Here is a 13920-nt window from a genome sequence, read left to right as displayed (position 1 = left end):
ACGCTGGGAAAGCAAGCCCTTACGTGCAGAGCCTGCGTGTTCATGTGTTTTCTGAGTCTCTCGTCAGCGTGGAAAGAGCTCAGGCCAGACGGCCTGACTGGGGGCTCTTCCCGAGGGCTCGGGGGAGCCGGCCTGGCTGGGCCTGAGGCTGAGCGCCGAGCGGCCGTCGGGCTGGGAGGCCCTCAGTTCACGTTGTGCAGTTCACGCTCTTCTTCCACCTGTTGTTTTGCGTGGATCCCATTTCTGTGTTATAATCTGTTTTCTATTTTCAGATTTTGTACAGCGGCAATTTCCTATTCTCTGTGTAAGTTTTCTTCCCAGTCACGTGACATCTCGTACAGCTGTTTGTCTCCAGGCCTTATAAAAAAGGTGAGTCTTGTGGGTTCCTTTTTCTGCTCTCCTGTAAGTTCCAGTCTTGTATGGGTTTCTGGCCTGAAGCCTGTGTGGCCTCCATCTCGGCACCGGCCTCGTTCGTAGCCGACTTGTCTCCTGGCGCCACCCTGCCGTCTGCTTGGGTTGAACACTGCCTTTTCCTTCCGTCTGAGTTAAGAGGAGGGGCTGGCAGGTGACAGCTACAGATGTCCCTCCTTATTTATGAAGTAGGCAAGTTAGAAGATTGACGTTCATAGAAAGTGTGTCAGCATTTAAAGAAGCACCCTGCGCTTCCTCTGAAGACGGCCTGGGAAGCCGCGTGTTAGAATCCTCAGCGTCAAAGGCGGCGGTGCCGTCACAGCGGGAACCGGTGTCGCTGCACCTGCAGAGCTTTAGGGCACATCTCCCATGAGGTTCGAGCCTGGTTCAGAGTTCCAGGCTCTGCGTCGGACTCCTGGGCGCTGCTGGGAGCTCCACCGCGTCAGGAGCAGCCTGGGGTCCAGGTGCCCCTGTGCTCCCGGTCCCAGGTGCCGACATTTTAAAGTGTGGGATAGAGATCCGGAGGAGCGGCCCAGAAGAGGAAGTCCTCGCCCTGTGTCCCTGTGTCCCCGAGGTCCCCTGGAGCAGCCTGTGGCCCTGTCAGCATGAGGGCGGGGGTGCGACCTCCTAAGGCGAAGATGTGCGGCCCAGTGCATCACTGAGGGAGCATCTCCTGCAGCCAGGGAGCGCACTTCTTAGAATGCCGGTGCCCGCGGCTCGCGGGGGACGGCCGTGCGCGGCTGCAGGGCGTGGCAGCTCAGATGTGTGGTAAGGGCTGGCTGCCCACTGAGACCAGGGGCTCCTCGCTGCCAGCCGAGCGCAGCCAGGCCCCTGCGTGTTTCCTCGGTCTCACAGCACACACGCCACTGTCTTTTTTCAGTTCCAGTTCATGGTGTTCAGATGGTTCTCAGAGGCCCGAGACCCTCCCTCTTGGGAAGACCCGGCCAGCTCTCCCTGGCGGCCCCTGTGCCTGCCCTCCGTGGACTGGCAGCGAGCCGCCCTCTGCCTGTGGAAGCAGAGGACCTTGCGGGAACTGCTGAAGCAGGAGGGACTCCATGTAGGTCCCACTGTCCCTTCCCCTGCTTTGCTCCTCCACGCTCTGGGCTCCGTGGGCACAGGACGTGGGCGGCGGGCCTGACCTGACAGAAATCACTCCTGGGATCGTCAGATTTTAAACACGCCTGCCAGGCTGCGAGCTGGGGCCGGGCGTCTCCAAGCACAGTCACCGGAAGCTTGGCCGCTCAGACAACGTGCCCATGTGACTGTTTCTGCCACCTCTTCATAACTTTCCATTTATCTCTTGGATGTTTGCCTGCCTGTTTTGGTCTTTAGAGAAGAAGTTGTGTCGTTTTATTGTGTGTGTTTTTCAGCTCTTTTATTGTTAATAGTCATACAAGAGTAGGTCCGATCATCTGCCTGATGCCAGGAGCAACGAGGCAGGAGCAGCCGTGCCTCGATCACTGTCTGCACACACGTCCCTGCTGGTGCCGCACAGCCCCGGCGTTTACACACACTGCGTGTGCTGCATGCGTGTCCCCGAGACACATTGTTACACACAGTGTGAGGTTTTTTTTGTTTTTGAATTCTGATATCATTTATTGGCACAAAAATTATTCAAATACAGCATGGTGTCTAGACGTGGCTACGCTTTATATTTTGTGCATTTAGTTTATATTTCTCTTGCTCCTAATTCCCAACATGTACGAGACCTTCCTTCTCTGTGTCAGCGGTGTGAGGTTTTGAGGTTAGTCTGTGTTGACGCGTGGAGCTGTGACTGTTGGAAGCGTGTTGTCACGTCAGGTTTATCTCTTGGTTGTTTGCACAACTCGGTGAGCTAGAAAGCGATCGTTGTGCAGAGGTTGCGGGCTGTCCAGGACCAGGCAGCAGTGTTGAGGACTGAGTTTAAAGACCAGTTTGAACAGTTTTGGTTAGCTTCACGTTCAGAGTTAAATGACTGATTCTTCATCTGGGCTTGGTGCCAGCCTCCCAGTCTAACCCTGGGAGATGGCATAGGACGATATTTCTGACAGACACACAGGAGACCTCCAGCTAATATGAGAGGGCAGCGTCACAGCCCCGACCCGTGGCTTCTGTGCTCTGTCCTTGCTGTGGTGGTCACTTGGTCCTTTTCTCTCAGTTGACTTACAGAGACTGGTTACAGCTGGAACTAGAAATTCAGCCTGAAGTTGATTCTCTTTCAGATACAGAAAGGTAAGTGCTTAAAGGATCTACCCTTTAAAATGTTAATACAGTTTTCTACACTGTCTTAAGTCTAAGTTTTGTCATTATATCCTCAGTTTAATGTTCAGTTTAACGTAAGTGTATGAGTACAATTTTATTCATTCTTTTATTCGAGAAACACTTATTGACCTACAGTTTGCCAGACACTTCTAGAATGTTCTAGAAGCTGGGGATGCAGTGTGAACAAGACAGATGGGGCACACGAGGCACATACAGGGCTTCCCACTTGCACTCTGCCCCAACGCCCCTAAGCCGTTCTTCACAGGAACTGTGCAGAACCGGGCCCTGTGTGAGCCTGGGGGCGGGCAGGGTGATAAATAAGGTGGATTAGAGGGCACTGAAGACACCAGATGGGGCTTTGGGAGCTGGTGCCGGCGGGCAAGGATCAGAGAAGGCTGCGCCTGGGGAGGGCCACAGTGGGGAAGCCCTGGAGGGTCTCAGCTGGTGTCGGCCAGCCAGGGAAGCAGAGGGGAGGGTGGGCAGCGCCTTGCCGAGTGCTGGCTTTGAGGCGTGTGGCAGCAGGGGTGAGCGAATCAGAGTCTGAGCCCCATGTGAGTCCCGGGGCTGGTGACTGAGACCGCCAAGACGTCAGGTGTGCTATCCTGGCCTCGAGCAGGTGCTGAGGGGCCGTGGGTTTGGGGGTGGGTCAGGGGGCACAGAAGCCAGAGGTGGCTTGTCCTCAAGCCACCGTACTTGGAGTGGTCAGAGACGTCCCTGAACACGGGGGTGCTGTGTCGTGGTGTCAGATTCTGACGGAACAAGTAGAATGAGGAAGGACAGTGATGGGCAATGGGAGGGATGACCCGCTTCCTTTCCCAGCTCAGTGGGCGCTTCCACCTTTCAGGTTTGTGCGCGGCCTGCCTCCTGTGCGCTTCCTTCCTTGCCAGGAGGGAAAGAAGGAACTAGTTTTCTGGCCTGCGGATCCATAGGACCCCTTCTTAACTCACCCTTAGGTCACTGTGTGTTGATGGTGTGGGTCCTGTTCAGGGCCTCCTTCCGTCTCTCCTGATTGCAGTTCCAAACAGGCTTTGGCGGCTCGCTCCCTGCCCCTCGTGGTCACATGGGGAGGTCCTGCTTGGGTCCTGTTATTCCTGCAGGAACAGACTGCAGTGTTGGTGGCTGTCTGTGCTGTGGTTTCAGCACCACGGAGCCTGGTCCATATGTGGATGCTTTGCTGGTGGACCTGGGACAGTGCAGGCACCCGCTTCACCCCCAGCTCAGCAGCTGTAGACCTGCAGTCCCCGTCATCCCTGGCTGAAGCAGACCCTGGCCCGTGCCTCCCTCAGCACAGACCCTGGCATTTGCATTGCAGGCAGGACTTCCACCAGTGGGCCATCCACCAGCACTTCCTCCCCGCGCCCTCTGCCACCGGGGGCTGCGATGGAGACCTGGAAGTCGCCTGTGCCACGCTTATCGACGTGCTCATGGACTTCTGCCAAAGGTTAGGAATGTTAGTGCCCAGAAGAGTCTGTCTTTTGATTTTGGTAGCTCTAAGAATGTTTTATTTCTCTCAGTCCAGTTTGTGTTATACAGAGCACAGTTGAACATATCCTGATCGCAAGTTTGGGTTTTCGAGATAAAGGCAAGCTTCCGGAATCAGCTTCCTCTCTGTGCATAGATTTGCCAGTGGCAGTGACCTGGTCTTTCTGCTTTGTCTCCTGGTATCAGGGTTATTAGCAAATGTGATGAGAATAAAAGGTCAAGCAAGTGGTGGGCGCCAGTGTTGTCACCCACAGTGCAGGGAGCACTGGCGTGGACTGCCTGCCATGAAAGGCAGGCGTTCCTGGCACCAAATGGGCTGTGCCAGGTGTGGCCTTCTGACGTGGCCTGTTTTTCTCATCGTCCTCGTGGTTGCTGTGTCGAGGTGGTACGTCGTGTTATCTCATTATGGTTTTGATTTGCTTTTCCCTGATGGCTTATGATGTTGAGCATCTTTTCACGTGCTGGTTGACCATTTATGTTATCTTTTTTGGACAAATGTCTAATCAGATCCTTTGCCTACTTAAAATTGGGTTATTTGCTTATTGAGTCAGAAGAGTTCTTTATATACTCTAGATACTTGGTCCTTACCAGATATATGAGTTGCAGATATTTTCTTTCATTCCATGAGTCATCGGTTCACTCCCTAGAAGGGGTACTTTGATGCACAAAAGTTTTAAATTTTGAAGAAGCCTTATTCATCTATTTTTAGATTTATCTCTTATTTTTAGGCCTTTGATCCATTCTGCATTAATTTTTTATATGGTGTGAGGTAGGGATCTGGCCCCATTCTTCTGTATGTGGATATCCAGTTGTCCCCTTTTGTTGAAGAGACTGTCCTTTCCCTGTTGAATGGTCTTGGTACTCCTGTGGAAAGTCCATTAGCCATACATGTGAGAGTTCACTCCTGGACTCCTCATTCTATTCTACTTATCTGTATGTCTATCCTTGTGCCAGGACCACACCATTTTGATTACTATAGCTTTGTAGTAAGTTTTAAAATTGGAAAATGTGGGGATTTCTTGGTGGTCCAGTGGTTAGGACTCTGCACTTTCACTGCTAAGGGCCTGGGTTCAATCCCTGGTCGGGTAACAAGTTCCAACGAGCCATGTGGCATGGCCAAAAATAAATAAATTTAAAAAATTGGAAAATGTGAAATCCTCCAACTTTGTCCTTTTTCAGGATTGTTTTTGGCTATTCTGGGTCCCTTGCACTTCCACCTGAATTTTAGGATCAACTTTCTGCAAAATGAGATGAGATTCTGATAATGACTGCATTGTATCTGTAGATCAGTTTGGGTAGCATTGCCATCTTCCTATCCATGAACATGGGGTGGCTTTCCATTTATTAAGGTCATCTTTAATATTTTCAACAATATCTTACAGTTTTTAGCACGCAACTCTTGCATCTCCCTGATTAAATTTATTAAGTATTTTATTCTTTTTAGCACCATAGGCTCATTGCTTTAATTTCACTTATTTGCTCTGGTGGTTTTTTATTGTGAATTCTTTAGGATTTTCTATATAAAAGGTCTTGAAATCTGCCAGTAGAGATGGTTTAACTTTTTCTTTTCCAATCTGGATGCCTTATATGTACTGATTTATTTATTTGCTGAATTGTCCCGGCCAGAACTTGACAGGGCAGTGTTGACTGGAAGTGGTATGAGTGGACAGTTGTCCTGGTCCTGATCTTAGGAGGACAGTTTTCATCATTAAGTACGGTGTGAACTGAGGGTTTTTCATAGATGCCCTCTGACAGGTTGAGGAAGGTCCCTTTTACTCCTAGTTTTTTTTTTTTGTTTGTTTGTTTTTAAATCATGAAAGGGTGTAGCATTTAATTTAATGCTTTATCTGTGTGGTTTTCGGTTTTTATTCTACTCATATGTTTATTGCATTAATTGATTCTTGCATGTTGAGCCAACCTTGCATTCTTGGGATAAATCCCACTTGGTCGTGGCATGTAATTGTTTTGATGTGTTGCTTGAGTTGGTTGCTGGCTTTTTGCGGCTGTGGGCACACGGTGAGTGTCCTGCAGTCTCCGGGTACCTCCTGGCCCTGTGACCACAGGCCACTCTGGAGGCAGGAGGAGAAGCAGGCAGCCCAGCACAGTTAGGAGACACTTAGGAGGCTTTCACTGTGTTTTCATTTCAGTTCAAGGAGTTATGATCACTCAGAGAATTCTGATTTGGTTCTTGGTGGCTGCACAGGAAATCGCGATATTTTTTCCAGATTGCAGGTGAGTTAGAAGATGTAAAACTCAAGAGTGTCCACTGCGTTTAAGCCGCGTGCTATTAAGGTATTTATTATGAATATCCAGTGAGTCCTAAGGAACCTGACCAGAACGAAAGCTTGAGTCACACACACAATGGCTGAGACCAGAGAGGCCACGTGCTCTGTGAACTCACCTCGCCGTGAACATCACAGGAACACGGAAGCGAAAACTGTAATACGGGAAGCATCTCCAGGCTTCAGGACGTTTAAAATTTGAGAACAGGAAGTAAAGATACTGACTTCGGCAGCAGCGTGGCTGCTACTCCTGTTCTCTGCTTTGTAGCTCCTGGTGCTGCGTTGGGAGGTCAGGCTCTGAGGATTGACATAAATGACCCTCCACTTGGCCGAGGATCAGGAGTTTGCACGTGTCGGAGGCTGGGAGACTCTCCCGTCTCCCGGCTCACTTGGCAGCAAGGCAGGAGCACTTTTAGGAGAGTGCAGAAACCGTGTTTCTCACGTTGAAGTGAAAGGGGCGTTTCTGTCAGCATGCTGCTCTCCCCAGATCTCTTGAGCGTGAACTCTGGGGTCAGAGTGCAGCGCAAGGCCCCATCCTGCATCCTCGTCCACTGTGTGCACTGGGGGTCTGTAACTTTGGAAGAGTACGTGCGATTTTGTATAATAGGAGTCGGCGTTCCCGCTTTCACTCTTAAAAAAGTGCCTGACTTTAGAACGTGTGGGGAATGAAAGAGAAATCATGGAGGATGTGGTCTGGAGCACTGGGAAAATGTACTTTAAAATGAGTAAAGCATCCCACAGAGAAAGGACCCGAGTCCCCCAAGCCCTCATCTTGACCTTTGTCCTCCACGTCTGTCATAACTGAACGTGGAAGAAAGTGACCTGTGAGGGCAGACACAGCGGGAGACGTGGGGTTGGGGTCACACGTGACGGGGCGATGATGAGACGGGTGCTCGGCATCTGGGGGGAGAACACACGTGTGCCTGCAGGCTGTGTGCGCGCCTCACTTGTGTGTTTCACCCTCGGGCTGTGCGCACACCCCCACCTGCACAGGGGAGCAGGTGACAAACGGGTGAAGCGTTAGCCAGGGGGAGTCTGGGGAAGGGTGTTCTTTGCACTGTTCTTTTTTCATTTTTGCAAAATCCTGCAGTTGTTCAGTCATTTCCAAGTGAAAAGGCCAGTTGCACTCACTCTGCTGGCCCCACCTCAGGGCCCTGCTGGGAGTGAGAGGCCCCAGGATTTCTGCCTCTGGCCGTGCTCTCTTCCAGGAGATGGCTGCTGACCTGGAGCAGGGCCCAGCGCCCCTCGGCCATGCTGCTCCCCGGGGCCACTTCGTCTTTGGGGTTTTCTGCAGACGCCTCCAGGCCCTGGCTCGAGGGTGGGACGTGGCCAGCCGCCTGCGGCGACAGCAGGAGCTGCTCACGTGCAAACGGTAACACGGCTGTGCCCCAGGGTCTGTCTTCACTTTGGCTTCTCTTCCCACTAGTCGCTCGTCTCTGGCCCCCGCCCCAGCCTGGTCGGCATCTTCCCCGGGTCCCCCTGGAGAGCAGGGTCTAGAGGTGTGAAAGCAACTGGGGGTGAAAGTTCTCCTCCTGGGCTTCAGAAACCCCTCAGTTCAAAGACCTCGTGTGGAATGTGCGCTCAGGGTCCTCACTGCATCACGGCCGGGCCGTGCTGTCCTTCCCGGTCTCGTGAGCTGGTTGGTTAACACGCTGCTCCCTGCCCTTGGTCATCGTGCAACATCACACCTGGTCTGGGGACACGCAGTGAGTGTCCGTCGGCCCAGCAGGGCAACAGGCCGCAGACCAGGGCCGGTTCCGAGCGGGCTGGGAGGGTTGGCTGCGCTCCGAGCGTAGCTCTCGGGGTCACCGTCCATGCCTCCCTCCTCCCAGCATCCTCCTCGGCCTGCCCCCCTCCGTGCTTGTCGGCAGCCCCCGCTTGGAGCAGCTGGCCGCCCCCGACTGCGATGACTTCTTCCACTTGGTCAACTCGGAGCTGGTAGGCGCAGGGCAAGTGAGCTGGGGTGTGGGGTCGAGGGGCTACGTGGGCACCTCAGGCTGGCTCTGGAAAACTCACCAGCACATCCGTGGTCACGTGGAGCCAACGCCTCGGCGCGTGTCCTGCCTGCCCACGCCGGGTCTCTGAGGGTAGGACGTGGCGCTCGGAGCTGCGGGTGAGCCCTTCACCTGGCTCGGCACCGGCCTGCGAGGCTAGCGACTGGGCAGCCTCGTCCTCCGGAGCACGACTCCTTCACGGAACCTTCCCCAGGGTGACCAGCTTGGGCCCTGCATGTGCAGACCATCCGGCCCGCCTTGCCTCCCCTCCGTCGGTTTCTTTTGGGGGCACGGAAGCCAGATGGTGCCCTATCTCTTGTCAGGGGCTCCAAAGGGTGACATCCCTGTGACCTGCATGCGGTCAGGGTCAGGGAGGTGCCGTGCATAAGTGCTCCCCTGCCCACTGCAGGGGAACGGCTTCTACACCAAAGATGGGTTCCCGCTTTCTAGAAATGCACACGTGACTAGAGCTTGACCTGAGGTTCTGTTCATTTGTGTGGAACTTTAAAAGGTAACTGGGGAAGCAGCAGAAATGAGATGAGATTTTCTTTAAGTTCGTTCTAAAGGCTGTTTCCCTTCGAGCCTTGAGAACGCCTGTGAAAGCAGCCAGGGAGGACACGGCAGGGACAGCACCTGGCCCGCCCGCCTGGGCCCATGGGGTTTGCGCCACGGCTGGCGGGCACGGGGGTGGACGCGAAGCCACACGGAGCCAGCCCTCCATGGATCGTGGCGGTGCCATCCTGCCGCGTGTCCTTACGTGCTGGAGCCCCCAGCAGCTGCCCGCCCTGTCCCGTGCGTGCTTCCTCACTGGCCTCTACCGTTGTGCAGAGAAACTTCTCCCACGACGGCGCCCTGACCCATGACATCACGGCCCACTTCTTCAGGGTAATTTCCTTTCCCTCTGCCCCTCCAGCGTCGCTGCTCACTCAGACCCCAGGGCTGGGCCCTTGCGTGCGCGGCAGCTCCCGGGGCCCTGGTCCACGTGCAAACCCTGCGTGCGGGCGTGTCTCCCCGCAGGGGCTCCTCAACGCCTGTTCACGAAGCAGAGACCCCTCCCTGGCAGCCGACCTGACCCTGACTGCCTGCCAGACCCAGTGCCCCTTGCTTCTGACCTCTGCTCTGGTAGGCTCCCCATCTTCTCAGGGGCGTTCCTGGACCTGGCGCAGCCGGGGTCCGCCCAGGGCTTCCTGGCAGCGTGATTCAGGGGAAGCTGCACCAGGAGCAGTTGGGACAGACCACAGGAGTTGGGGTGGGGCTCCTCAGGAGTCTCTGTGCCCGGAGCCGTTCACACTCCTACTTGCTCTGTGCTGACTGGAGCTGAGCGGGGACTGCTGCTCTGCTGGTCCGGCTGCTGGCCCGGCCTTCTCGTGACGTTCCACGGGTGGGGCTCCCACGCGGGCTTTCTCACCCCTTCTCAGTTTTGTCGGGAGGGAGGACGCAGCGCATTCCTTGCTGGCTCCCCGGGCGGCTGTGGCCTCTGCCTCACGGCTCTGCAGCTCAGCAGGGCCGTCCAAGGACCGGGCCATTCTCTGTCCACATCCTGCGTCCTCCGCGGATGAGGATGGGCACGCCTCACGGAGCTGCTTTGGGCCTTAAATGAGACGCTGTCCTTGCGGTTATGAAGCACTTGATGAGCGGGAGACAGGCTCTGGGGGTGTCGGCCTGCGGGCAGACGTTGCCCGCGCAGATCGCCAGCGTCACCCGAGGCTTCCCGGTCTTCTTGGTGGGGGGGGGGGGGGGGGGGGCGGGAACTGACCTGTCGGTGCCCGTTCTCTCCCATGAGCTGTGGTGGCCGCACCTGGAGCCCGAGCTTCACTGCCGCTGGAGGAGATGCTCCCAGAGCCCGCTGCCTGCAGAGCTGCGGAGGCTGCAGGAGGCCCGGCACTTTGCCGGGAGGTGAGTGCGGGCAGCGGGACCCCCTCTGGGTTACGTGCATCGTGTCTCGGGAGCTGGAGGGGGCCCTGGGGAGGCTCTGTGAGGCCCACGTGTGGAAGGGCGAAGCAGAGCCGAGCGGACAGGTTACCGTCAGACTGGTGTCCGGGGTCCACCTGCCCGTCTCCTCGCACATCCGAGTGGTGCTGTCCTCGGAGGTCACAGCAGGGATTGCTGGCCCCATCCAGCCTCCCTACATCTTCCTTTGTGACCCGTTTTTATCCGAGGCACCTGTGTCCCCCCCCACCCAAAGGGTCAGGGATGCTCGAAATCTCAGAAAACGAGGAAACCAAGTCTGCCCACAGAGTCTAATTCTGCAAAGAGCAGAGAACTTTCTTAAATCGCTGCATTATATTCCAGTTTTAACTTTCGGCCCAGTTCTAACCTTCTGGAGAACCGTGAACACCACAGTGCAGTCGGAGTGGGGGCTGAGTGGAAGGCGGGTGCAGACTCTGGGGGGAGGACTCCTTGCAAAGCTGAGGCTGCTGGGACCGGGCGCCCCCTCCAGGCATACCGCTTCCTGTGTCCGGGGCAGAGGGGCATGTTGACAGCCAAGGGCCAGCCTGTGGAGACCGGTTGGGAGGCCGGGGCGGGGGGGGGCGGGGGCGGGGTGCACTTTGGGTTCTGGCTGTGACGGGCGGGGGGCTCTTGTGGTGACACACACCTCCGTCTGCGGCAGCGTCCTCTCCCCCCTTGCGGCACCCCCCCCACCTGGCCCGGCCTGGCTCTGCGCGGCTGCCCTGCACTTTGTGATTCGACGGGCCGGGAAGGAGAGCATCCGGTGGGAGCTGGGGCAGCTGGAAAGCCAAGGAGAGGAGGTAAGAGTGAGATCCTTTCCCTGCGTGTCCTTTTCCAGCAGCCTCACTGGTTCTCAGGGTTCTGACCACACTGTGCTTTTCAAGGACAGACAAGAGTTTGGGGTGCTTGTAACTTTATTTGGAAGCAAAAACTTACTGGGTTTGTAGGTTTAGTAAGACTTAGGTTCTCAGGTTTGTCGATAAAAAGGGTACTTTACATTTCATTCTCAAGTGCTTTTATTCAGCCTGTTTATCAACGCAACCCCGGGGTGGGGGGTCAGGGCTGGCTGTCAGCTGTCCAGCGGGACCTTCCGTCTCATAGCCTCCAGGCACCCGCACCCCAGTTAGCTGCTGGCAGAGACCAAGGGTGGACAGAGGGCTGCTCGGATGGCAGGCTGGTGGCCCCACTGGGAGCTGTGGGACCCCCCAGGGCCCCCTACCCAGAGCTGTGGCGTGCTCCCCTGGGTCTCCCCCAGCTGAACCCCTGGTTCTGTGAAAGCCAGGGTCCCGCAGTAGCTCAGGCCGTACACACCTGCCTGAGAACAGTTGCTGAGCTGTGAGTTTTTGGTGATTATAATTTGAAGTAAGAAACTACCAGGGAGAGTCTATTTTTAAGAGTTTTCAGGTTGTTTTTGCTGGAAGGATTTTAGTGGCTCCAGAGCCTCCAGGCCACTGTCACCCCCACACACTCTGGCCTGGGGGATCAGCAGACAGGTCCCCAAGCAGTAATAGTTTATAACCCATTAAATTTTCTCTTTAAGAGTGAATGGAAAATTTTCTTTCTCTGGAGATCCACTTAAGAGAGATTTATAACCTAGGCCTGTAAATCGTTCAGTTAACGAGGAATGTGTTCTTTCCCCATTTAGAATTACTTTAAGGGAACGGAGCACAGGTAGTTTTATGTTGTCAGTGGACCTGTTTTTATTTGCAGCTGTTGGTTTTCCTGTTTTTTTTTTCCTTGATGGGCCTGCTCTCTTCACATCTGACCCCACAGGTAGGTCAGACCCTCTGCCGCCGTGGGCAGGGCGGCAAGCAGCTGGTACGACCCCCCAGGGCACTTGAAACCATGGGTCTCCCCGTCTCCCCCGAGACCTCCTGAGTTAGGGTCTCGTGGTGGGGGTGGGGGTGGGCGCACCTGGGACCTTTGTGTCGAAGGCTTTCTCAGGAGAGAAAACCCCAGGCCGTTGGCCTGCCTCTCGGTGTCTTATGTCCAGAGGCCCCAGGTGGACACCTCTTCCTTGCGCACTTGTCAGCTTAGGGTCCTTCTCCTCCTCCTCCTCCTGTGGGTAACAGGCCGCTGGCTCCCTGAAGCCTCTAGACGTCTGTGCCGAGGTCCTGGGGTGTCTGCAGAGGAAGAGGGTTTCCTGGCTGCCGCTCTTTCAGTTGACGGAGACGGGTGAGAAATCCGGAGACCGACTGGCCGGCCTGTGTCTGTCCTGGTTCCCAGCCCTCTGCTGGGAGCACAGGGGGCGGCAGGGTCAGACTGCGGCCCCGCTCTTTAGTCCTTCTCTTCAGAAGCAACTTTCAGGTGGTTAAACATGAGCCTCTCCTTGGGGCTCACTTTGAAAACTCAGTTTTGCAAGTTTCTGTTCTTGGTAAGTATGTAGACTCATTTAAGCAAAATAATTTAGTGGAGTATCGAGGATCCCAGGGACGCCGGCCCCCAAGCCCTCCTCGGCAGCACGAGGACGCCACCCCTGCGTCACAGGCACACGACGCCCGTGAAGACCCTGGCCCTGCAGGGAGGCACCTGCGCTGCTGACGGAGCCCCTCTGTTGCAGACCCCGGCCTGGGGCGCACCCTCCTCCGCCTGGCCCCCGACCACCAGGTCAGGCTGCTGCCGCTCGCCTTCTACAGGTAACCCCGGGGCCTGCTGGTCAGGGGAGGGGCGGCGGGGCTCCCTCGAGATGGGAACGGCTGCCCCTCTGCTGCCTGCACCGGCCTCAGTGAGGGCAGTGAGGTCCGGGTCACCTGACATCCCTCTCTGCTTTCAGCCTCCTGTCCTACTTTGACGAGGACGCCCTCCTCCAGGAAGACGCCTTCCTGCACGTTGCTGTTAACATGTACCTGAAGCTCGTGGGCCTCTTCGTGGCTGGGGAGACTGGTGCGGTTTGGACTCTGGCCCACGGTGGGGACCTCCAGGCCCAGGCAGGTGCAGGGCCAGGCCTGTCGCCAGACGGACCCGGGCGGCCAGCTCTTGGGGGCCCGTGCAGCCCCTCCTGGCGCAGCACGCAGCTGTGGGCACCCTGACCGCGGCTCTGTCTTCTCTCCAGGGCGACCCCGTAAGCCTGATTACAAACGCTCGTCTTTTTCTGCTGCAGTCGATACCTCGGTGCCCGAAAAGGAGCTTCTCAGACGTGGCAGAGGTAATGCCCAGATGCTCGCCTTGCTGTCCGTCTTTTTAAGTCCCCATCACTGTTCACTGTGAGGGTGCTGAAGGCCTTCGAGAAAGTGAGCACGCAGCGTCCAGCACTTGGCATCTCCCCGGGCCCTGGGTGTTTGGGGGCCATGGGCAGCAGCACGGGCCCAGCACACGGGCTTTCTTGCAGCTGCTGGGCACGAGTGCTGACTGTGACCCGGAAGTGCGTGCCGCCCTCCTCAGCAGGCAGCAGGCCGTGCTGGACCCTGACCTCTACCAGGAGCCCCGACTCTTCTGACAGGATCTGTGCAGGGCACGGCCCAACTCCTCGGTAAATAATTTATTACAAGCGTTAACGTGGAGCTCTCCGTTGCCCTGCAAAGTGGGTTACAAACCTCGACTGCATTAGTGGGGAAGAGGAA

The 13920-nt window shown here is 56.0% G+C and overlaps 1 protein-coding gene across 1 annotated transcript in view; it reads left to right on the top strand.

Annotated features, from left to right (window-relative positions):
* FANCA (FA complementation group A) overlaps window positions 1-13796 on the top strand; it is a 49394-nt gene extending 35598 nt beyond the window's left edge. Inside the window, exons 27-43 of the mRNA XM_065899572.1 lie at window positions 273-369; window positions 1292-1468; window positions 2549-2622; window positions 3965-4093; window positions 6282-6366; window positions 7625-7788; window positions 8249-8354; window positions 9239-9295; window positions 9428-9532; window positions 10194-10306; window positions 11022-11160; window positions 12071-12133; window positions 12433-12535; window positions 12921-12996; window positions 13134-13293; window positions 13413-13505; window positions 13689-13796. Coding sequence (XP_065755644.1) covers window positions 273-369; window positions 1292-1468; window positions 2549-2622; window positions 3965-4093; window positions 6282-6366; window positions 7625-7788; window positions 8249-8354; window positions 9239-9295; window positions 9428-9532; window positions 10194-10306; window positions 11022-11160; window positions 12071-12133; window positions 12433-12535; window positions 12921-12996; window positions 13134-13293; window positions 13413-13505; window positions 13689-13796 — 1849 coding nt within the window. The remainder of the gene's footprint in view (window positions 1-272; window positions 370-1291; window positions 1469-2548; window positions 2623-3964; window positions 4094-6281; window positions 6367-7624; window positions 7789-8248; window positions 8355-9238; window positions 9296-9427; window positions 9533-10193; window positions 10307-11021; window positions 11161-12070; window positions 12134-12432; window positions 12536-12920; window positions 12997-13133; window positions 13294-13412; window positions 13506-13688) is intronic.
* The last annotated feature ends 124 nt before the right edge of the window (window positions 13797-13920 follow it).

This window comes from Phocoena phocoena, chromosome 20 (assembly GCF_963924675.1).
Source record: "Phocoena phocoena chromosome 20, mPhoPho1.1, whole genome shotgun sequence".
Classification (NCBI taxonomy): Eukaryota; Metazoa; Chordata; class Mammalia; order Artiodactyla; family Phocoenidae; genus Phocoena; species Phocoena phocoena.
Note: the sequence above shows the minus strand (reverse complement) of the source record. Positions and strands in the feature narration are given on the sequence as shown.